Below are 24,712 nucleotides of genomic sequence, written 5' to 3' on the forward strand. Positions count from 1 at the left end.
ATATATATATAATGATCTCAAATATGGTAAACAACAAACACAATATCGGTATTCATCGTACACGACGTCGTATCGCAACACATGTGTATATGGCCGTGGGAAACTGGGCTATGGTTTACCTAGCAAGCTCTGCCTTAGACGCGGGGATATTAGGAAGTATGACGAAACTGGTATATATACGAATCGGTAGTTGAGGAAGCACTAGCGAGAAAGCGGGATCGGGCGACTGCCCTCTTGCGGCGGAGTCGCAAGTATCGCTACAATGTTTAAGCCACCTATATTACCGTATGCGTATTTAACAATAGAGGTACATTACCTGGCTTCTCTGAACGTTAGGATTCAAATTAATGAACTGCAGCTCGTCGTCTGTATGGATTCGTTAGATTTATCGATGTGCAAGAAACGAGCGCAACGTGACACATACGAAGAAAATGTCGTCCTTCGATTCCCGATCGAAGTTGCGCGTCGATTGCACACATTCCTTCTCTTGAAACAGAGAGCAGACTGGCGGACACGGGGGCCAGACGAGCGACGGGCGCGAATCACGGACTCGCATCTAAATAGGTTTCCGCAAATGTCTACGAACCTATCCCCCCCGCTTAGCAGTCTATATTCTATGCCCATTTCTCGGGTGGCACGACTTTAAAATGCTTCATGAATATCAAATTTTCGTTCTCTCGCGCCGCCTCTCGCCGCACCCTACCACCTTTCCCAGTCTGTCTACCCCATCCAGGCTTTTTCCCCTTTACTCCTCATTTCCGACCGTTCGCGACGCATGGCAACGAATTTGTCGCGCCCGCAGTGATGTGCTTTTTAAAAATTTTAACAAACACCGTCTACTACGCTCTCGCGTTACACTGCTCCTGCGTAGCACCAAAATTATACCTGCAACATGAAGCAGCAAACAGTTTAATTTTGTGTAAAACCGAGCTGCTATTAACACGTTGACTACCAGGCGGTTGTAAAATGTTTTCCATGTGAAATATGCATAAGAATATTTCGCAGCCCAATGACGCACTTGATATTCTAATAGCTAGCAGTAATTAGTTTGCAAATTTGAAGGTTTACTTTTTGAAGCTGTCCATGGAAAAGTTTTGAGGTTAAAGTGCAATCACTGCTGACTCCCATGACAGCCAACGTGATAAATTATAAGTACGAGTAGTGCTGCTTTAGTGGAGCTCCAAGGAGTGCAGCCTGCATGCCTCCGAGGAAATTCAACTTTAATAAACTGGAGACTTATGAAATTGTAGTGGTCAAAGAAGACTTTTAATTTATACAGGCTTAAAGAGGTAAGTGAAGAAGTGCGTTTACCGTTTCATGCAAAGCGTATCTACCAATGCAATCGTGTCGCGTTATCCGTTTCGCAATCCTCGATTCATCGACTCATACGTCGATACTACGCGCGATTAGCTCGTTCGTTTTTGCACGCAGAAATCGAACGTATCGGACGGAGAGAAACGACGAAGTCGTTGCTCAAGATTTGTGGGAAGGTGTACCCGAATGGAAGGGAATAAATATTCCGTTTGACGCGCAGGAGGACGCGGAAAGATGCGAAGGACGCTTTAAGGTCTATCCGTGCTTTAACCTGTCGAGGCCATGGTGACAAGACGAACAGAATTTTGTTGGTCTAGACGACAAGTGCCGCAAAGACCCCGAAATAGAACGAGCGAGGAGGACGATAGGATTGGCCATTTTGTTGAGCGAGGAATTTGTCGACGCTGCACTTCAACATCCTCTGCCTGCCGTTTTCTTTTCGTTCCCTCCTCGTCGTTCGACCTGGACTCGATACGCGGGGCACGGTTTCTACGGTATAATGAACGCGAAAAAATTTTCCACTGCCCGCGGTCCGCGCGGTCGACGTGGCAATCGATTGAAAAATTATTATGTTTAGCCGATGCTGATGCCTTGGATCAACTGCAAAGAACCTAGTAGTGTCACTACTACTTTAGGTACTAGGTGCTATTAATATTACTCCTATATTACTACAGTATAGTTATAGTAATATTAAAACTATAAATATTACTACTGTTAATATTACTACTATTAAATTCACGATCACTATTACTATTACTGCTATATTATCTCTATTATTAATATCACTACTGTTAATATTAAAACTATAAATATTACCACTGTTAATATTAGTACTATAAATATTACTACTGTTAATATTACTACTATTAAATTCACTACCACTATTAATATTACTGCTATATTACCTCTATTATTAATATCACTACTGTTAATATTAAAACTATAAATATTACCACTGTTAATATTAGTACTATTAATATTACTGCTATATTACCTCTATTATTAATATCACTACTGTTAATATTAAAACTATAAATATTAAAACTATAAATATTATCACTGAACATATTACTACTATAAATATTACTACTGTTAATATTACTACTGTTAATATTACTACTATTAATATTACTACTGTTAATATTACTAGTATTAATAATACTACACTATAATAGAAATAGTTTATATCACTACATGTGTTTTACTACTTTATATCACTACGTGTATTTTACTACTGTATATTACTACAGTAGTAGTAACATTTTATTGTCTCCTTTCAGTTAACAAACTCCCTCGTTCATCTTACACTATTCCCAGATGCTAGGTATACTTGTATCTATTTGGACTTTGACTATCTTATTGCTACTTCTTAAATGAAGTTTTCTACTATGTACTTTCATTTCCTTTCCAACCCACCCCAACCTGTGCTTCCTCTATTTTTCTAACAAATTTTGCCTCTAATACATCTCTACATATCTTTATCTACATATTTCCACCCACCCCTCTGTTTCACCTCTCCCTAATCACCCCTCCAACTTCTTCATCCATTCCTCCCCTATCCCCCTGTAAAATAATGTTTCTGAAATTTTTAAACTACCCTCTTCCTCACCTCCCCGCCACGAGCTCCCATAACATCTCTTCAACCTTACACTACCCTGTATCATCACTTCTTAAGAAGTAGTATAAATCTCGACAAATGTGGGAGAGGAATCTCTAAACAGTATAAAGAGACATTTCAAAGTACCATAAATACTTATTAAGGATGGACTTATAACAATACAATATTATCAAGAAATTTTCCCTACACGATTTCAAGTGCATTCTAACACCGCAACAAGTTGGACACACGCGCCTCTTTTATCCACCAACTGTCCAACATCCCGTATGAACGAACAAGTATCACGCGAGTTGCCACGATTCACGCACATGTGTGCAAGTAGCGAGCAAAGTTCCATCGAGGAGAAAGAAGACTGGAGGGAAGCAGAGGGGACCGATCTTCCTCCGCGACAGTAATTCCTGCTGGTTGTTATCATACTTTTACACCGGGAGGTCAAGAGACTGATCTATCGCATCTGGCGGAGCGTCTGGGATGCTTGGCGCACAACAAACTTTACCGCGAGATTTACGACAAGCAATTGCATTCGAAAGCCAAACAGGGAAGTTCCAGCACCGTCCCCCTCCCTCTCGCTCGCCCTCTCCCTTACAACGGAACCGTCGGACCAGTCTTTTGATCTTAACTCCAATGCCAATCTCGGCCATTTATCCATCTCCCACGGACTCTACTCGTTCATCGAGCCACTCGAAATTACCGATATATCCGCAACTTCTCCGTTATCCTTTCCTCCGGAACGGACCGATCCACCTCGCCAGTGCATCCCCCATTCGCGCGGCGAACGAGACGCGAAGGGTAAATAAAATCGCGACACGTGGCACCGACCGTCCACAGGATGAGACAAGTACAAGATGCTACTCGGTCTGACGAAACAGTACATGATCGATATCGATCCGATAACCTTCCATTTATAACGCAGCCTATCGATAAAACCCCGATCAACCGTGACATTGTATCATCGGCCTCTCCTCGGAATTATCATTTGTTTATACTTTCTGCTTCGTCTTCTCTACCCCCGTCTGCCACCATTCCAAGAACGATCAACGAAACGTGCGTGAAATCGCTTTTAAGCTCCCAGTGGCGCAAGGTTTCGGCGACTGCTGGCAGAGTTTCGCAACGAAACGAACTTCGTATCCATGCAACTCGCTACGAGAGACTATAACATAACAAATATGTACGTGTTTTTCTATTTTCCATATTTAGGGGGTGAAAGCACCCCTCAAAGTTCGTAGGAAGAGGTACGAAGGTCACTATTGTTAGTTTAAAAATGATTATAACATTCTGTATATCAAGCTTTATCCATCACAATGTTATAAGATTCTTTAAACCAACAATACACTGTTGTACCTCTTCTTATGAACTTTGAGGGGTGCTGTCAGTCCGTAGATATGCAAACAGAGCGAAATAAAAAAACCCACAATTGTTATTTTTCGAAAACCAAAGCAATCGGAGGCGGACACCCGAAAACCTCCCCTTGTCAGAGTGTTGGAAGAGTAATGAGAAGTATCTAGCTGCTCAGGTTCGGTTCAATCTTGCAGAGCCTCTTTACCTGATGGAACGAGTAGTAACAGAGGCGCGGTGCAGAGCTAACCAGACAGCCTTGTCAAGACGGTACGGTCCTACTGTGGTGGAGTTCGAGAACCCTTATTGTACATACAGAGGTATCGACTCTCTAAGTCTGCATACTCATTTCCATCCTACTCTGACTTTCTCCTCAAAGATTACCCAATATCCTGCCACTAAAATGCTCGAGCTTAACGAACCTTCCACCCCAAAAATTACATACAAATGTCCCACATCCGAACGCGCAGAAAATTATGCGGCAGGTCCTAGTTATCCGTTCGACGCTCCAGAAGCCATCATCGCTGGATAAAATCCTACGTCTCATTACCATAATCGCCGCGACGTGCATTCGATTATGCCGCGTTCTCTGCGCGAACGGTGAAATGTAGAGCCCGATCGGAAGGATCCGGGGTCCACCCTGCTCGCGTCCAGATAGGGATGTGCTACGCGAGGCGTTAATCTTGCCAGATGCAAATTAAAAGTCATCAGCCGTTGGCCCCGCAGCCCTAAGGAGGTTGAGTTTATGAACGAGTTTCAGGATGAGACCGGGGCTAAGACTACGAGAGGAGTAAAGGTGGCTGGCTGGCAGCGCGGTGGAAAGAGGAGGAAAGAGGGAGAGTGCTGAGCCAGCATAGCTGGCTTGCCAGCCTGCGCATCGATACCAACCAGTCAGCCAGCAAGCCAACCTACCAATGAACCCACCTACAGTCGATAGAAAGGTTTTTCCTACCAGGAAACGTTACATATGCGATAATTCCGAGAGGGAAGGGAGAAATTGAAAATTTCTCGGGGGCGAAATCGATCGAGCATCGCCGCTTCCACTCGACGCCGCTGCGGTGGACAAGTAGAATCGAGAGTTTACAGCCGAGCAGAGAGCCTGGTCGATGAGAACTAGATGGGATTGATAAATACAACCCCCGGCAATAAGTTTGGAGCCAAACGCGAAGATAAAGCGCAGCTGTAATGTTAAGTTGATCTGCTTTAAAGTAAAAGCACCAAAAGTAATTAAGAATCTCGTTTATTAGGTAATGAAAAATATAGAAGAAGCGAAATGTTGCTTGGGAATAAGTATGGAACGGACTGAGGTCCTGGATAAAAGTGTGGAACATTTATGAATTTGCAAAGAAATTAATACTTTATTCAATATTTATATTACCCAGTATTCTCTGACATTTGTTTATGCATATTAGTTAGTTACTTCGTGATCTTCGTCTGATTCTCTTTTGAGAACGTCTGTTTAATTTCAAACCCATTGCCAGGGGTTGTATAATATTCGTTAACGTGAAAGAAACGCTTAATGAATCACCGTCGATCTGAGAAACAGTTTCAAAATTTTGAATAAACACGGTGCGAAGGCCTCTTTTGAAACGTGGCGCTTGCACCTGAGTTAGTATCAAAGCGATACGCACAGATAACACCGTTCTGGAACAGTGACTTTCGGCGTGATTGATCTTACAGTGGAAATAACGTGCATTGGTCAGACATGCTCCATAAATCAGACCCAGCAGCGAAGCCTGCACCTACCCCCATGCATTTTGATTTATAATGTAACATAGTCGCGCGTTTTGCCACTGCGATACGGAATATATATTCCTCGATGTGAAATAAATAAAAAAAAACAGTACTTCGTAGTTTCGCTATCTGTTATTCTTGGACGAAATTGTAGAGAAAAGTGTGCATGCGTATCCCACGGCGTCTGCAATCGAGTTGATTAATTTTATACGCCAATAGGGTTGGATCAGTCCGTGCAAACACCGAGCGGAGATCCCCGAAACGAAGCGGCGGCCAGACGGGACGCAGGAAGCCAGCCAATGACGGATATCCAAATATTCCAAATCGTCCATGAACCACTACGCGGAAGAGCCACCGCTCTCCCGCGCTAATATCAATCCCCGAAGGATCCGGGGATCCCACTCGCGGGGAATTTCGAGCGATCGCGAAACAAACTGTGTCCGCAGCGATCGCTCGCGGTATTCGAGAAGCGGAAACGATATTCCCCCGGATTCATTCATTCGCGAGGGGCGGAGGAGGGAGGGAGACGGGGCGATCGCCGATGGAAGTAACAAAGAGGACGTAGGTAGGTACGACGGAGAGTTGGAAAGTAGGAATAAACGAGGTGGCCGAGGGGGGTTGCGAGAGGGAGGAAGGAGAAAGGGGTAAGGGAGGAGGAAGGTAGCCCCCGACAGGGAGGAAGGGAGGATCGAAAGCGGGAAAAGAGAGATCGACGACGGGGATGGAAGAGGAGGCAGATCGCCGCGGAAGAACGATGAAGAGGGAGAAAGACGAGGGACGTTCGACGGATAATCCTTGGAGTCATTTGTCTGCCGGCTGTTGAGACGCCCATTTGTTCGCGGCGTGATGACAGATGACAATGAAGTAGAGATCGTGCCACGGTCATAGAGCGTGGGGCGGCGAAGGTGGAGGAGGGGCGGAGGCACCCCCTCGCCGGGATGCAGATCTGTTTGCCGTTCGTGCCTCAATTATTCTCGGATCATCGCTGTGTATCGGCCTGGGGAACAATCGAATCGCGGTATTTGTGTCGCCGTGATTAAAAACATAATGTTCCGTTTCACCAGCGGCGGGCCGAGGCGGCCGTGGCCGCGTACGCGCGCCCCGCGTGCGCGGAGGGGTCGCGTCGGTTTGGTCCCCGGATTATTTCCAGCTGCTGGCGTCCTTCGCGAACCTCGCTATGTAAAAATTCGGGGGGAAATATTGAGAATGCCGCGGGATCACTGACTTTCACGGTTCGTGGATGAAATTTATCGGAGGGAACCTCCGACCAGCTCAAGCCACGGGGAGGGGGATGAAACCGGACACTGGCGCATTTAGCGACTTCCGGGGCCACGTCGGAAGCTCCGTCATATTTGTCACCGCGACGTTATTAATGGCGAGGTTTTATTGTTTTAGCGTGGCGCAGGGGGAGGTGGATGAAAGAGAGTCCAGAAGAACCGGCGTTTCTCTTCCCTGGCTATTAAATTTAATAGCCAATATCTCCCCCTATTGCTATCACGTTTTACGCCCTTTATCTCTGCGATTCCTTCGAGATAAGCAAACATTGATCTATTCTGCCTTCGTCGACGACTCGCCACTCGGGCACTCGCTAATTTGAAATTAATATGATCCTGTTTGCGATTGCGGATGACGATCGAAATGAAATAGAATTCTCAAGGTATAATTCGGCCAAATTATGCAGGAGCCTAATAGCAACAACCCTTAAAATGACGGAAAATTAGTTAAACACTGTAGGAATCCCATAATTTTGGGATCTTTATTTTACAAAAATTAGCAACCCATGGAACAACTCTTACATTATACAATTATTAAAACTACCAAGCCATAGTTCCGTTTTAGGCTTAGAAAAGAAAAACTACAGGAAATTTACAATAATATTAATTAGGTATACTATTTATTATTAAATAATCCATTAAAAAACACTGTAAAATAATAAAAAGAAATAGAATATAGCCAATAGAAATAAAGCTACTTTTCTTTAACAATTAAAATCTTCAAACTTTTACTCAATTTAAGATTATTGAGGGTTGATAACTTTCTGCATAACTTTGCCCAATTATAGATAGGAAATCGGGGATGAATGAAAACGGTGGCTTCCAGGGCCGTTCCTGGGTTTGGCCGCCCAGGTGCAAAAACAATATTGCCGCCCTTATTAATTTAATATTCTTTAATTAAGAATTTCATATGCATTGTTTACTTTGATATCTATATATACATAATTTTAAACAGTTATCATGCAAAAGAGTTTAATTCTTATTAGTCAAAATTTTGCACCTTCTGCACCCCGCCAGGAACGACCCTGTTGGCCACACATCTCGGCAACAATCTACATGGTTCACACGATTCCGACCACCAGACTTATCAGAATTTGAAAAACCAAAGCTATTATTAATCCGCATGAGTGCTGCTATAGTCCGACCTAGAACTAGAGCAAAAATTTAATTTCGAGAAAGCGGTAGCGTTTTAAAATCTGAGATGACATTTATCCACATTTTTATAGCCATTGCAGCTCATTAGAGGTGTGCGAGAACCCGAAAATATCGGGAACTCGAGGTCGGGACTTTTATGCCTATTTTTGTTTTTCGTTGAATATTTTTAAAACAAATGATTTAATAGACACTCGAGATGTTTTATTTTAATGAGAAATCCATAATCATCGATAATGACTGAAAATTTAGATCATATAAAAAATTCACAAGTAAAATACAGAAATTCCAATTGGGATTTCCGCTTAGGGTGTCAATCATTGCACAGTTTACCCTGCTTGGTTCTAGGTCGGACTAGAACTACATGTGCGGTGAACCATTGTGCACAGTGTGGGACCAATCGGGTCCCTCATTTCCGAGATTTCGCGTCAACCGTTTGTGAAAACAGTAGTTTCAGGGAGAACGCGGTTAGCGTCTCCGGAGAATCTGCTTGAAGGTGTGAAGTTTAAGAGAATGTAACAGCGGGAATCGATTTCGACCGGCGGAATGGGAATGCCCCGTTAAATGACATGGTGCGTTGCTCGCGTATCGCGGCGTGTAGAACAACTCGAAGCAACCGGAGGAGCGGATAGATCGTAATGACATACCCCGTACAAGGCACCGTTACAGGGAGCACGAAGTCACTCGCGGCTCCGCGAAATCGCCGCGGCTTCTCGGTAACGATTTATTAATAACCGATGCGCAGCCGCGAGCCCTTGTCTCTCCGTTTGCTGACAACGAAGGCGGTACTGATTGCGCGAGCCGCCGGATCGCGCCCGTATCGCGCGATCCAGCGAACGAACTTCGCCGCCCGTGACTTCAAATGTTCGCCAATTTTTTCTTCCCCGGCGAAGAACGCCGCGATAAAGACCGCCGTTAATTCTGACCCTGCGACGATAAGAGCAGCGTATCGACGGGCGGCGTGAAAAATACAGTAGCGCAGATTACAGCTAAGAGTGACGATTTCGTTGGTACGCAGTGCGCCTTGAATGGCGGATGTTACGGAAGAGTGATTCTTCCTAGAGATCCATGGAGTAAAACTTGCATTTTACTTCTACTCCGCCATCCACTCGCGAGGAAACGCTCTTGGCCTGCTGAATTCGGGGTTGTAGAGATTCAGGTGAACGTAGAGCACATTGGAGTACGCCGGGAGCGATTCTTCCTTCCTGCGGAAATCATTTTGGTGGGGTGAAATCAGCCCTTAAAGTTGTCGCGTTTTTTAATGTAACTTTGTAACGGTGTGGGATAGAAGGGAAATTTAAATTAAGAATTGTTCAGTAGAAACGCTATAATGCTATGAAACTGCTCTATGGCGAACTTGTGGCACGCGTGCCAGAGGTGGCACGTCAACGATTTACAGGTGATATCAGTAATATCTGTATATTAATCTAAAATAATTATTATATGGTTAGGCAGGGGCGAATTCAAAATTTTCTTGAGGGGGAGGGGGCGTAGGTCTGAGAAATAAACCAGGGACCTTTCCGAATAATATTTTCCTGCTAAATGAAAAAGTGTTTTTTTTTTGTATGAATTTATCATATTTTCTCTCATATTGCTAAGTTAAAATAAGTATTTTGCAAATTAAAATAAATATTTTTCCCTTGAGGGAGCCTCCCTCTCCCCCTCCCCCTCTGAATCCGCCACTGTGGTTAGGTATACTAAAATATTTTTGGCCACCTTTTACGATACCAACTTTTAACAAATTTTGGGCGGAGGAAATTGCAAAAGCTTGAAATACAGAGGCTCGAGACAACTTCAAAAACAATTCTCTTTTCCTTTTTTCGTCTAGCAAATTAGTAATAACTCATATACGAGTTGTCCTATTGAATTAACTTTAAAATTGTCTCGACTGTTTTAGATTAAAATATTCGATGATATTTCACGGAAAAGGCGGCAGGCGCTTGTCAGCCTCGGGGCGCCAAATCTCCAAATCCGCCCCTATTTGAATTCCAATGTCGATCTCGAGTTTGAAACTTATTTTTTACACACCTCCTACGATTATAATACACTCGTGTATCTCTTGTCGGATCGATCGAACCGAGATTACGGCACCCTGCTTCAGTCGCGAAACGGGAGACGGTTGTAGGTACAGCTTGAAATTAGTCGAATCTACAAGTGACTCGGAACGCGAGACGTACGCCGAGGTGTCGGAAGTACATGCCTACATCAAATTATGCGTCGTAGATTCAGTGACACGAAAGACGGACAAACCGAGGCGTCGCCGCGTAACGCGAAGCCGCGGGGCGGACTCGCGAGGCGAAGGAAGGAAAGGAAGGCAGAAGGACTCGGGTGTCGGGTCGCATCCCGCATCTGCAATCAACACTCGGCTGCTTCCAGTGACGTCACGTCCGGTCATCTGCCGAATAAGCAGAAACCGCGTAACCGGACTCTATCTGCGGGGAAACGATTTCGAAAAAGAAGAAGAGCCGGCCGACGAGCGAGCACGTGTCCAGCGGAAAGGAACACGAAGGCGTGGCGAGGCCACGCCACACGGCGCAGCGTCCATTTGCTCCAACGAATGGCAGAGATTTTAATTTATCCGAGCATCAACGCCGATCGCTTGCGGCGCGCTGAAATAATCCAATCTGCAACACATTCATTTTAGAAGTAATAGTTATGTACTGCGGATGCGGTTCTCGGAGCGCCGAAACCCAAGAAAGTTTGGGGTTTCGAGAATTCGAAACTCTGCACTTTTTCCGTCATTCGAAACTCTCGAAACCCTGATAAGAAAAATGTATTAAATCAATGAGTAAAAAATTTTCGCTTGTATTACGCTTAACTATGGTCAGTAGAGATTTGTGCAAAGATTTTGTTCACTTCAGATCTTAAAGCAAGACACTTACAAAGCAGAATCAGCACTTCAACTTTCGAGAGTTTCGAGAATTTAAAAATTAGGTTCAAACCCACCCCTATTATATATGTCAGTGGCGCACCCAGAGAGGGGCGAGGGGCCCTGGCACCCCCAAAGAAGAGGCTTTGTAAAAAGAAAACGAAACTGGATTTTATTCCTTAAATAAATTTCTCTAATCACCTAATGAACTTCATCGAATCTGCATTAACCCTTCATTGACACTCTGGGTGTGAGCCACCCATAAGCTGATATTGACGCTCAAAGTATTATATCCGAACAACAATTCTGTAGATTTTTAGCTTCTAATATTGAAATTTGTAAAAGTTACAACTATTTAAAGATTTTCTTCGTTTTTTTCTCGACACGTGGTAATCTAGAATTTTTTTACCAAAACTGTGATTAAATTTCAATAAAAAAAACTATTGGAATATATTCTAGAGACCTTAAAACTGATCCATGATTTTTTTTATGACAATTGGATTCTTTAGATGATAATGCCAGTCGTTCAAAAATTGATCTGGGTGTGAGCCACCCAGGTATGTCACAGTTGATCGAAAAAGGAGGTGTGTCAACGAAGGGTTACAAATATTTTCATCCGTGCAACTCGGTTCTCCCCAAGATTAAATCGTTCAAGAATTTTAATATTTCAGTATTTTGAATACGACACTTCTTCTTTCTATTACAAGTCTATAACACTGAAACCGATTTTTGAATCAGCTAAGAAAATAATAGTTCCCTCACGCTGGACGAGGAATATTCTAAACGGAGATGTTTCAAAGAACCGTCAAGCATTGACAGTCTTATTGATATATAATATATATGATACAATTTAGGTCACAAAAGACGACGTACGTTACAACAGACTCACATTGTAACATTGTATACATTGTAGCAGACTCGTAGCGATAAACTATTAAACGTGTCAGAGGCTATCGGGAATGCATAAAAGAGTCTTGACATCCTCGACCGTGGCTGTTCGACTTTAACGTCTGTCGTCGGAATTGAAGGTCAATTGGAAATGAAGCGAACAATTCTCTACGATCCACTTTCGCATATTCGAAATTTCTGAACGCGTTTATATCCGCGTGGTTTCGAAACGAATTGCGCCGCGAAAGAACCAACCAGCGCGGACCCTCCTCGGTCTGAGGGTAGGGCGAATTGATGAATCAAGGCAGGCCAAAGGGTTGAGAACAAACATCGTTAATTTGCACGCGGAATCCCGCTGGCTGAGGCCAAAAGGTCAACATTAACCGCGGTATGTATATGCTCGTCAAATACTCTGCACTGGACCGTGTAATCCGGATCCGCGGTGCTCGCTGCGCTCCAACTTTCGGTTGTTCGCGCTCCTTGCGCCCTTTCAGCCGACCTAATTGTCTAATTGGCAAATAAATCCCATTGTTTTCCGATGGCGCGATCGATACGCGCGCCGCGGGAAAGGCCTTTGTGCCGGCCGGTGAAAGCCAAGGCGCGATATGGTCGAGCGTTTTTCGGCCGCCCACTAGACACCAGTATTTGACACGGTGGGTGTCAACCCGCTTTATGTACCAATCTTCTGTAGCACAGCCCCCTTTTGTGCCGCACGATGACCCTTGCACGGGCGGCCACAAGAGGTCGACGAGTCAGAAAGATCAAAAGGCAGACGCTGGCTTCCCGGGTTGCGCCTGGAAACGTCCTGCCTCGTTACAAATTCGTCGGATCAAATTATGTGCAATTTTGCTGCATACTTAGATTCAGCTGAGATGGAAACTATTCTGCGAAGCAAGTGTGCTTGGCTATGAAAATGATTAAATACGATAGACGTGTCACGTTACAACTTTCTGGGATACTTCTTTTCAGGAGTGGGTTCGAACCTAATTTTTAAATTGTCGAAACTCTCGAAACTTGAAGTGCTGATTCTGTGTCCTAAGCGGAATGTCTTGCTTTAAGAGCTGAAGTGAACATAATTTTTGCATAAATCTCTATTGGCCATAAACAAAATATAACAGTACACAAATTCTTTATTCATTAATTTTATACTTTTCTAAGGAAAGATAAGTCTGGGCTTCGAGAGTTTCGAATCAGGAAAAACCTGCAAGCTTTCCAATTCTCGAAGCTCGAAATTTTCTTGGGCTTCTATGTTTCGACGCTTCGAGAAACCCATCGCTACTTCTTTCATGTTTCATTCCGGTGTTCTGAATAGTAACTGAAATGTGAAGAAAATGTTTGAATTGCTCAGTTGAAAGTGTTGAAACAAGTGTCGCGATATATTTAGAGTTATAAGGTATCACCATTTATTCCTTCCAATAATTATGGTTAGCGCATTGAATTGGATGTTCACCTCTGTATCCCAGTAAATACACGCACCGTACAGAAGTATTATGTAGCTGTTAAGGATCAGTCGGTTAAGCTCGCATGGGCTGGGATGGGGCAGAGGGGCAGTGAATTGGAAGGAGACAGAGTTGAACGATTATCGGACAATAGTTTGTTAGTGGGGTTCACCTGCTGTATTGTTCTCTGGAAATGTGGATTCAGCTTCGTCCTACGACCGTTCCTTCTCCGCGTTTAAATCGTTCGATACATACAACCGATAGTCTCTTACGCGCGCACCAATTACCTCCAACTATGCTTAAGATTCGACCATCCTATCTTGATTTTCCCTTCGAATGCTGTACGCTAAAAATATTTGAACTTTAAAGCACCCGATAAACTCTGCGAACACCGTTCGCTCATATTTATAAGGTTGCTTGTACCACAGTTAGGACTAATTAATCCATTCTTTTTATTGAAACATTAAATAATCATAAAGGCGAGTGTTTTTAAAGCCACTAACCAGTATCGTTCGTTTCTTACAAAGCAGCTCCATGATGCTAATATAAAGCATAACGTACAGATTGTCGTTGTTTAATAGGCAGGGTTTTCTTTAATCAAATTTCGTGTCCGTAATGTTTGCATGTTAAATTCTGCATATGCATACACAATCGAGTAAACGTCATGCGTGTACGTATGTTTGTATCGTGGGCAAGCGTTTGTAGTAAAATGTACAAAGTATTTCATAGATATACATATTCACATAAAATCGAACGGCTACTGTTAAAATGAGTAATAATCCCTTTATCGGTTTGTAATCTGGAAACTGCATTTCCAAGGCCCCAGTGGTGCGATAGTTTAGCGAAATAAACGCAAGTCGTTACGGCGGAATGGAATCAATGATCGATGATCAACCACTTGTCCGTGATCTGTTCTATTTGCTTCGTGAGGATCGGATTCCTTAATCGCATTTTCAGTTCAAGTTTCCCACCTGTGGCTTTCCTTCCGTCCATTAACTACGACAATGTTTGTTTACTATACGCCTGTTCCGTTAAAAGTCCGACGATCAATTAATAATCTTCGTAACTTACCGGAAATGAGTCGTGGAGCACACACTTAGTTTCCAGAGGCTGCAATTTCACAGTCACCGTGCCTAAAAGACTATCGCCCCTAAAGAATCCTCTGCAAAAGAATATTAATTACATGCAACAGTGGGTAATTGTGTGGGCATCGTAATTTAAGGCTGGAATACAATAGAACAATATATACGTTGTCACAGCTTGCTCGTGCAATACAAAAGCATGTACGTACGACTTGAAACAAATGCTTCTCTCGTTTAACTTTATAAGAATTACTGCAAAGTGACTTTTAAATACATTGAAACTGCAGCATAATATTTGCAATATAAACTAGTTAGATAGAAGAAGAGGAGCCAGGAGGAATTTGAACTAATGATCAACGATTCTTAAAACATTAAGATGATAGCACATTGTTTCTGATGATTTCAAAGCTGTGTGCTCTTTAGAAGTTTGAAATTTTCATACCTTGGATGAGTGCAACAGAAGAAGGAGTTCAGCGAGCATCTGCAACCAACGTACTAATCTATTTTCTATTTTTAATATTAACGCTATGGCAAATCGTCTGGCATAGGACTTTACTACATAGACCAAAGCATTATTTACACACAACGGATATTAATGCATTTCATCGATGTTAAAACTTCAGCTATCTTTTACTAACTCGGTAAATGCAAATCTAAGCATCTTACGATGTGTGCGCTATCGAAACGGAATTCATCGTAACTAAATATTTAAATGCATGTGCACGAGAAAGTGGCAAGGAAATCATAACTTGTAAAGTTTTTGTATATAATTAGCGGAATAGTAATAAAATCTAGTTGAATCACTCTGTTTAATTACCCTTTTGCCCAAACTTGGCATTTCAATGCGTGCCTTTTGAATACTCGCTGACATTGTCTCGACGAACGATCTATTATTCCCGTTACTGAAAATACTGCTTGGTACTCTGGATTACACGTTCCTTTAACTGTGGCAGTTCTATCTGTCGGAGGGCTATCCGAAGGAAAGGGGAACTCGAACATAACATACGTATCTACATCCTTTGGATAATTCACTCCTCCTATTATTGATATTTCTATCTCACCATCGCTTAAGTCTGTACAACTCCTAGAATAATAAATACCATAAGGTCTACAACTGTGCAATGATATTTGACGCGCTCGCGATGCATAAAAGATTACTAACTGGACTATGGCGTAAGTTTTTGTCTCATAATGATGTTGCGGCGGTGGCAGATCATCGCGCTTCCGAACTCTCAACATATCCAGATCTCGTTTGTAACCCAATGCCAATCGTTCCCATCTATTATATCCGGGTACGTCTCCCAATGCTTTCGAATGGTCTCTGGTACACAAGCACCACTGGGTTAGAATTATAAAAGGAATGGTTACGTAGTTGTATTAATAAATCATTACAAACACGTGCATCATATTTCTACCGCACCTTAATTTGCTTCAGTAATTGGGAGTCAAGATTTTCATAAATCTGCTCGTCCATTCCCGTTGCTTCCTCCAAACAGTCCACGCTGCTTACTAGCATAAAACTGTCATCAGCTTGACCACTTATACCACCAGCATCGAGCTCCATTTTTGCCAGAGGGGACAGCGGTATAGAATTCATATCGACCGGCAGCCCGGACATGCTAGCTTCGATCAATGGATCAATCCCTTTCGCTTGCCTCAGGTAAGTACGCGCCAATTCCAGATCCCCATCCTTCTTCGCATTAAGAGCAGCTTGTTTCAATTCATGCTGACGCTGACTCAACAGCGCCATTTGTTTATCTGCGCGCGAGGCTTTCTGATTTTGCTTTCTTCCTACGATTACAAGATAATAAGTACTAGCAATTAGTAAGATATAAGAGTAACAAACCCTGCTGGATATTATAAGTTCTATTACACACCTAATTGTATTCTCGAAGGAGAAACAGGACTTTTTGGACTTGACGTACTTTTGTTTTCAGGTGCTTCGGGTTCTGGGACGGTTTGTGCCGCTGGTTCTGGTTCCCTTTCGCTGTTATCCACTTCTGGCGCAGGCGCGTCAGGTTGCGGAGGAGTCGAAAGCGGTGGGAAGCCAGGCGGCACAGGCAATTCATCCAAGGGGACAGGTTTCCCACGAGCTAGTGACTTGAGAGCGTCTTCGAACTGCTTGCAAATACGACCATATCTTCGGGCTTTAGAAGAATTTCCTTCAGTCTCTGCAGTTGTTTTCGATCTTCTATACACTTCGAGACGTTCCTTCAGAGCGAGTTCTATATTTTCTGGGCCAATTGGTTTTGCTTCCGCTGTTTCAACATGTTATGAAGAATTGAGAACATAATTATCTTAATTTAATTATTTTAACTGTAATAATGTATATGAAATTATTTTCAAGCTTCACCTGCAGCTGGTGTTTCCACAGATGTTTGCTGCTGTGTTTCGCTTTCTGCCTTCTCAGATTCTGCTGCGGCAGCAGCTGCGTTTGACACAGGATTATTTGGACACGGCGGCATGTCCGATAAGTCGACTGCTTCACCCGCATTTACTGCTGCGATGACTACATCAAATTGTTTCGCTATATTCACACACTGGAGTGCCTTTTCCTTGTTCCCAGCTCTTTTCCATGCTAGCGCTGATGTCTTGTATTCTTGTTGTCTACTTTTCAATAAATTTAATGCTCCTTCATCTATAGTCTTTGTCGGAACCGACTCCGAAGAAGTATCCTGTTCTACGGGTGATGTTGTACCAGCTTCGGCTGGAGCACTAGCTCCTTCTAGAAGAGATGCATGTAGCGCATAACGAATAGAGATAACCATTTAATAATTACTCTTTAACCAATACCTGCTGTTCCTTCGTTGCTACTTTCTGATACTTCTTTTGTTAACTCAGAGATAGCCGATTGCGGTAATTGCGGAGGAATATCAGCCTCTGTAATAGTCTTCCCTGCCCGAGCGTCGTGCAGTAGGTCTTTAAGCGTTTTAATGCCCCTACTGAATCTTCTTGCTCGACCTGGCTCACTTTCCTCTTTCGCTTTCTTCTCGGCCATTTGGTAAAATCTTAATCTTTCTTCTAACAGCTGAATCACGGACCCCGTAGACATATTACGTCCCTCTGATTCAGAAGGTTCTACGTTCCCTGGTGCTGAAGCCTCTTCCTCCTCTGGCGAGGCAGGTTCAGGAGATTCGTCGCCTGCGATCATCCTAAGTTCACTCTAGTGCAATACAAAATGTCTGAAATTCTTTTACATATAACTGTCTAACCAAGGAAAATGTACGATAAGCGACGTAATCTATACCAATAGTTCTGGATCATCATCTCCGTCGGATACTTCTTCATCATGATCCTGCAGACTCGCAGCTACCATTGCATTCAAATCGGCATCGGAAACCGGTTTACGAGGTGCTGAAAAGATAGTCTTGTCAGAAACTTACGTACACGTTGTCGGATTTAAAATATAGTCGTTAGATATTGCAAGGAATCAAATGTACTGTGCCCCGATGAAAAGAAGTCGGTCGAGAAACTCTAGGGTCCGAATATCAGGTCCGAATAGTATATCCCCATTGGCCGGCGCTGCAACGTCGACAAATACAAAGTAAGCAAACGGGACACGGGCGGTGGGAGCCAATGCAAGCGACGAACCCCTCTTGCCCCCATGACATTTCAACCGTCTTCTTTCCATCGGGCCACAGTAAATACACAAGGGGCATTTCCTTACCACTGCGTGTAGGTTTTCGGCGATTATCGTCACTAGCTGTCAGTGCTGCTAACTCAGCTTCTAAGTCATCGTCATCATCATCGTCGTCCACAAAGTTGTTACCCATTGTATCTAAACCTTCGGGTATCTCGAAGATTCCGTACTTTTGAAAAAATACGGTCTTTAGTAAAAATTTACGTGAATGCAAGATAAGGTTAAAAATATTGAGAGATAATACCTGTGCAAGGCTACCAGCAGGCCGTTTTGGCCGCTTCGATTTCTCTTTCTTTCCAAACATACTGTTTTGTAAAATATACACTATTGCGAATCAATTTGTAATTAGTAATATATTAAGAATGCCAGTGCAGACAAATGACATTACAGATACAAAGTGGTATCTCGGTGAAACGCCATTCTACAGACGTGCGTCATACGTCGCACGGAATAGAAAAATGTTGATGATAATTAATCCGTTGTAAACAAAGTGATTGTAAGTATAATGCAGGGGCGCAGTCAAGGGTCTGTATTCTGGGACGTGGCTTCAAGACATAAATCCAAAGTAGAGAATCGATAATTCAATAATTTTCCGCGATAGTTCAATTCACTGGAACGGAGGCTACATACAAGAATATACAAATTTGTTATTTCTTTGTTGATTTGCAATTTGAGAACTTAAGCCTCGACTGGAGGCACTGCAAATCATTTTGAATAAAAAATATTAGTTATTTATTGCTCCAAAATATGATTTAAATACATATTTGTTCTGTTATGGGGACTGTGGGGTTTTGTGTGAGTGTCGCATGAGTGCGCATATGTGAATGGTTTTGCGCGCGGAAATTTGATTAGAAGAATGAATGAAGTTTGTTGATAATATTTTTTCGAATTGAAATACTCACGTGTTATGTTAATAGGTTTATCAAAGTTTTCTGTTATCTCAGAATTCTAATTTAGATTTTAATTTAAGGGGGTAGACACCGGTAATGCAATGCGCTGTATACCGACACAATCTGGCCCAAAATATGGGTTTACAGATTAACTATTAAAATATAGTTCACAGAAAATTACCATTGAATAATTTTCAAGTAGCAATCGTTCCGACTCCCACACCTATAAACTTAAAATTAATTTAAAAGATTCCCGATCGAAAACCCAAGTACAGATGAAACATTCAAAATTTAAATGTTCGATAGTCATTCGAGATTGATAAACTGCCATCTGGACGACTTTCCAGCTTTTCGCAGCCTGCGGTGAACTTCTCGCCTAGTAGTCATATGATCGTCACGGAAAAAGGGCGAGCCCGAGTTCGATTTTGACGTATCTGTGCTTCGATTAGTGTGGCGATTCTAGATTGTAATAAACGAGCGTCCAGAATGAAGGGTTGCATGTTCAATATCGACGGGGGATATTTGGAGGGTCTTTGCCGCGGATTTAAATGCGGGATTCTTCAACAGAGCGATTACCTCAATCTAGTACAGTGCGAGACCCTCGAAGGTACATTCCCCTCAGCAATTATGATTTCCTCACCGGAACACGTTTAGCCACTTTAAATCCAATGCGTATTTAACCCTTCGCGTGTGATTAGCCTACCCGCTTATTAAATGCTGATTGTTCGCACAGATTTGAAACTGCATTTAGCTGGTACAGATTATGGCAGTTTCTTGGCTAACGAACCATCACCGCTCTCTGTCAGTGTAATCGATGACAAGCTGAGGGAAAAGCTCGTCATAGAGTTCCAGCACATGCGCAACCATTCTGTCGAGCCGTTGTCGCAGTTTCTAGATTTCATTACCTACAGCTACATGATCGACAATATTATCCTACTGATCACTGGTACTTTGCACCAAAGACCAATCTCAGAATTGATCCCTAAATGCCACCCCCTAGGAAGCTTCGAGCAAATGGAAGCGATTCACGTAGCAGCTACACCTGCTGAACTTTATAATGCAGTGTTGGTAGACACTCCGTTAGGTAAGGTCCAAGGGTGTAGATTTATCTTCAGATTTTCTTAAGAGATATTCGTATTAAAAGTATGTATGTACATTTAATAACGCGGGGCATGCGAATATTGGAATTGAGTATTAAAAACAGTTTTTCTACAGCGCCCTTCTTCGTGGACTGCATCTCTGAACAGGATCTGGATGAAATGAACATCGAGATCATCAGAAACACATTGTACAAAGCTTATTTGGAAGCGTTCTACAAATTCTGCAAGGAGATCGGCGGTACAACCGCCGATACTATGTGCGAGATACTTGCGGTACAAAGTCTGATACAATTAATGGGATGCTTAAGATTTGAGATGCTTCGAGACATTGCACGCTAAGTGTACGTTATCTTTATAGTTCGAAGCGGATAGACGAGCTATTATTATCACTATCAATTCATTCGGAACTGAGTTGGGCAAAGACGACAGGGCCAAATTGTATCCACGTTGTGGGAAATTAAATCCAGATGGATTAGCAGCATTGGCCAGGGCTGATGATTACGAGCAGGTCAAAGCTGTAGCAGAGTATTATGCAGTACGTGCATATTTTAAAAATATTCACTCGTACTTTTATAGCACTGCGATATGTATATAGATATCTGTGTATACGAATCTACACTTGTATTGCTTTTGCAGGAATACAGTGCCTTATTCGAAGGCGCAGGCAACAACCCCGGCGATAAGACTTTAGAAGATAAGTTTTTCGAACATGAGGTAAATTAAACGCTACCGCAGAAAATTAATAACTTCGTAATGAAACTTATCCCTTGGAGATTATTGATCTTAATGCTATTATTGTAGGTTCGCTTGAACGTGAATGCTTTTCTTCAACAGTTCCACTTCGGGGTATTCTACAGTTACCTTAAATTAAAGGAACAAGAATGTCGCAATATTGTGTGGATAGCAGAATGCGTTGCACAGAAGCATCGTGCTAAAATAGATAACTACATTCCAATCTTTTAATGCCGCCTAAGGTTCTGTTACACTGCTTATTTATGTCTGGCTATACAATACTATACAAAATTTGTCACCCTTCCTCCGTATTATTATTTCCCAATCACGAATCGTTAATAATTTCACAGTATTTCGTACTGTCACGAAGAGGGAACTGCCAAATAAATGTAAACCATAATTAATTTGTAAGGGAATACCGAACAGGAAACTGTATGTCTAGCCAAACTGAAAGAATGGTATTAAAAATTATTTAGCACTGTTATTATGATATATAAACAAGAGTTTATATTATATAGATGTATATAATGTATTTTATGTAGACCAGTATATTTGTTGTGTCTTATATTACCCGACGTTGTAATTATTGATTCCACTGTAATATAAAAAAAAAACGACATATAATACATTCCATGAGTTCAGAAAACTTAATTCAAATGTCTTGTATTACTAAATTTCATTCATTCTTTAACAATCTTGCTGGGAGAAGAGGGAAAGATATTTTATTACTTGTATGTACATATCGTATAATTAATAGTTTACTAATCGATCATCAGTTTCTCATAAATTGTCGTAGTTAATTATGCTTCCATAAATGTGCTCGAAGAGTACAATGTTACAAACAGAACACATCTCTTAAAAGTATTTATAATATTTAAAGTTACAAAATGCTTACATTCTGCATGCTTCTTTTCTAACGATACGGCAAATACATTGTTTCATTTCTACGCGTAATAGTATTCAAAACAACTGATTATTACTAAATGTATAAACATATACATCCAAGATTATAAAATAATATATAACCTAAATTAATTGAAAATGAGTATGAATTTCTCTAGCATACGAAATGCGTCTATAATCTGTACGTCCGCTATCTGCGTTCCCACATAATTCCCGCGCTATTGCAGCTGCAATAGAGCAGAAACGATGGGGGAACATTGTAGAAATCATTACAAAATGCTTCACGTTCCGTGCGTTTCTCTCCTAACAATAAGGCAAATAAATTATTTCATTTCTACGCGTAATAGTGTTCAACACAACTGATTATTATTAAATGTATAAACATATACATGCAAAATTGTGAAATTTTATAATGTAACCTACATTAATTGAAAACGGTTTGTAATTTTAACTACAAAAAAAAAGAAATGAGTATGAATTCTCGAAGCATACGAAATTCGTCTACAATCTGTACCGTTTACGCTTACGAACAGGAATCCTTATAAAAATCTTAATATATTTACTCTAGAGCAGCCTTTTGTTTCATAAATAATTTAATATTATTCGGTGTAATTTCTCCTCTATTAAAAAACACGATGTTGAAATTGAATTGGTTTCAAAATATAAAATCCCAACGAAAAATATTCGTTAAACACATGCGTACGTGTCCTTCTTTCGTAAAACACTTTTTACAAATGTATATACACGTGCGTACATACGCGCGCGTAGGTACATGTACTTGCATACATACGATATGATTAATTTATTTTATGAAAATATAATTTCTATTAAAGTGGCAAGATAAACATATAACTTTCGGTGGAAGACGAGTGCGTCGGAGTTATAATGAAAATAATTACTTTTGAACAGTTCGATCCTTCCACCACTAATTATTAATCCTTTATAGTGCCACTTCTTTAAATAGAGCAAAATTAAAATATATTTAGAGAAATACTAAAAAATAAACTTTCGTTATTTTCCGTTAGGATGCGCCTCAAATTTATTCGATAAAAATAAAACGCCGCTTATCTTCTACAGATTCGTTCGCTCTCGCACTGCATCCTTTCAGCATCCGAGTCTCGACTTTTCGTAGGATGCACTTCCTCGTTCATAGAGTTCGCGTTGGCGATAGAAAGCGGCGGAGCGTTGTTCATGTGTTTTATGTTAGTAGTCGGCGACGGAGGCGTCGTGGTAGGCATCGCATTTTTCATAACATTGTTGACTAAGTTCGGAGGCTGATAAGTTGCTAGACTTTTCAATCCGATTACTTCCGGATTTTCTTTCCAGAAACGATCCGCGATAATGTCATCCACCAATGGAACCACGGCTGGCTTTAATCTGCCAGTGCCGTCGGGCACTAACTTCCTTATAAGCGTAGTACCCTTCCGGAAGAGGGGAGGTTCGTTGTTGTAGTTTATACCGAATTCTTGGAAGAGTAATTCGTTCTTATGCGACGCTAGCGTACCCCTAAGTTGTTCTTCTGCCTGAATATGAAATGAGACTAGTAAGTGTTTAGTTAAATTACACTGAGGAAAGGTAGAGCATAACTAGGTTTACCTGACTCGGAGTAAGTTTAGCTTTTAACACAAGATTCCAGAAACAAGTATTGTACAAATTATTCACATGTACGTCCGCCTGCCTCCAGGCTAAGTAATCCCTCAAATTCTTATCTGTGGGATATAAAACGACACGTGCGTCGAAGGAAGGAGGGTAATACAACTCCTTGCCCCGCAAGAAACGTGGCCAATGATAAACGTACGATGATGCAAACAGGGAGTTTACATTGGACATTAATTTCGAAGCTGAAACATCAGATTAAGATTATTAACAAAATAATTCTAGGAGCTCCATGACATATTATGTAACGCGCGTATTAACGCAACAGTAAAATCTGTCTCCAGCACGCTATTTAGCTTTGTATTAATGCTGTATCGATGGTTATCCTGTTACGAACTATACATTTTCCGAAATATACGCACCTCTCCTCTTGTACAGCTGCGTGTCCTTTCGAAAGACAAACGAATATTCGTCGCTCTGACCGAAACCTAAAATAATCTCCTTGAAATCCTCCATAACCGTAATAGCCGCCCGATTCATCAATTCCAAGGCGGCTATATCGTTCGGTTTAGTAAATTGATGCGCGTCGCAGAATTTCGAAAAGTTTCGCCCGTCTATTCTAACCACAATCCAACAATTCGGCAAACAACAGTCGTCGCGTTCAAATTCCTTCACGTATTCAAATTTACTTTTAGCCATTGTTGTCAAACTTATGTGCCGGCTTATAACCACTTGTTTGACTAAGCTAATGATTTTCAGGAAGTTACTGCCCTTCATTCGTTTCTACTGTCACAAAATACAATATTCCCTGAAACTGCTGAGTATTGAGATCTCCGTCGCCGCGGGTCCGCTTTAGATTCCGATGCGGGGAGCACGCTCTCAAAACGGGGACATTTTATTCAAAAGCTATCGTTACTATTATTATCGTTATAATAACTAATAAACCTTTCCGTGTACATATATTTATAACTTGGCGTGCCCACGTGCACGTTTATTGGTTAGGTGCGTGTGGTGCGTACGCCTCGCAGCATATTACACAGGTATGCGAGCTGAGTAAAACACTGTGTTTCGAAAGTTTGAATAAATCTGGGATATCTAGATTATTTAGAAAAAGCGGGGAAAGAGACGACACGCCTCGACCGTCGA

At 41.8% G+C, this 24,712-nt stretch overlaps 3 protein-coding genes across 5 annotated transcripts; 1 reads left to right on the plus strand and 2 right to left on the minus strand.

Moving 5' to 3' along the window:
* Positions 1 to 14,058: 14,058 nt before the first annotated feature.
* Positions 14,059 to 18,958, minus strand: L(2)gd1 (lethal (2) giant discs 1). 3 transcript variants are annotated; one of them, XM_076809191.1, is made up of 12 exons: positions 18,590 to 18,958; positions 18,373 to 18,514; positions 17,953 to 18,059; positions 17,499 to 17,868; positions 17,059 to 17,430; positions 16,583 to 16,957; positions 16,126 to 16,496; positions 15,868 to 16,043; positions 15,523 to 15,789; positions 15,148 to 15,186; positions 14,695 to 14,785; positions 14,059 to 14,619 (listed from the first exon to the last, which is right to left on the minus strand). In XM_076809191.1, the coding sequence occupies exons 1-12, from the start codon at positions 18,647 to 18,649 to the stop codon at positions 14,500 to 14,502; spliced, it is 2,490 nt and encodes an 829-aa protein (XP_076665306.1). In that variant the 5' UTR covers positions 18,650 to 18,958; the 3' UTR covers positions 14,059 to 14,499. The 3 variants fall into 3 exon arrangements, with proteins under 3 accessions (XP_076665306.1, XP_076665305.1, XP_076665307.1); XM_076809190.1 differs by having other exon boundaries at positions 16,583 to 16,963; positions 18,590 to 18,957; XM_076809192.1 differs by lacking the exon at positions 15,148 to 15,186 and having other exon boundaries at positions 16,583 to 16,963; positions 18,590 to 18,955.
* Positions 18,959 to 19,592: 634 nt separating this feature from the next.
* Vhaac39-1 (V-type proton ATPase subunit VhaAC39-1) lies at positions 19,593 to 21,637 on the plus strand. The gene is made up of 6 exons (XM_076809194.1): positions 19,593 to 19,842; positions 19,969 to 20,319; positions 20,451 to 20,608; positions 20,694 to 20,870; positions 20,972 to 21,049; positions 21,137 to 21,637. The coding sequence occupies exons 1-6, from the start codon at positions 19,722 to 19,724 to the stop codon at positions 21,296 to 21,298; spliced, it is 1,047 nt and encodes a 348-aa protein (XP_076665309.1). The 5' UTR covers positions 19,593 to 19,721; the 3' UTR covers positions 21,299 to 21,637.
* A 126-nt stretch (positions 21,638 to 21,763) lies between these two features.
* On the minus strand, positions 21,764 to 24,343 carry Thg (tRNA-histidine guanylyltransferase). Its single transcript, XM_076809193.1, has 3 exons — positions 23,989 to 24,343; positions 23,567 to 23,811; positions 21,764 to 23,493 (listed from the first exon to the last, which is right to left on the minus strand). The coding sequence occupies exons 1-3, from the start codon at positions 24,341 to 24,343 to the stop codon at positions 23,035 to 23,037; spliced, it is 1,059 nt and encodes a 352-aa protein (XP_076665308.1). The 3' UTR covers positions 21,764 to 23,034.
* Between the last annotated feature and the right edge of the window lie 369 nt (positions 24,344 to 24,712).

The sequence above is a fragment of the Andrena cerasifolii genome, chromosome 3 (assembly GCF_050908995.1).
Source record: "Andrena cerasifolii isolate SP2316 chromosome 3, iyAndCera1_principal, whole genome shotgun sequence".
In the NCBI taxonomy this organism is placed as follows: domain Eukaryota; kingdom Metazoa; phylum Arthropoda; class Insecta; order Hymenoptera; family Andrenidae; genus Andrena; species Andrena cerasifolii.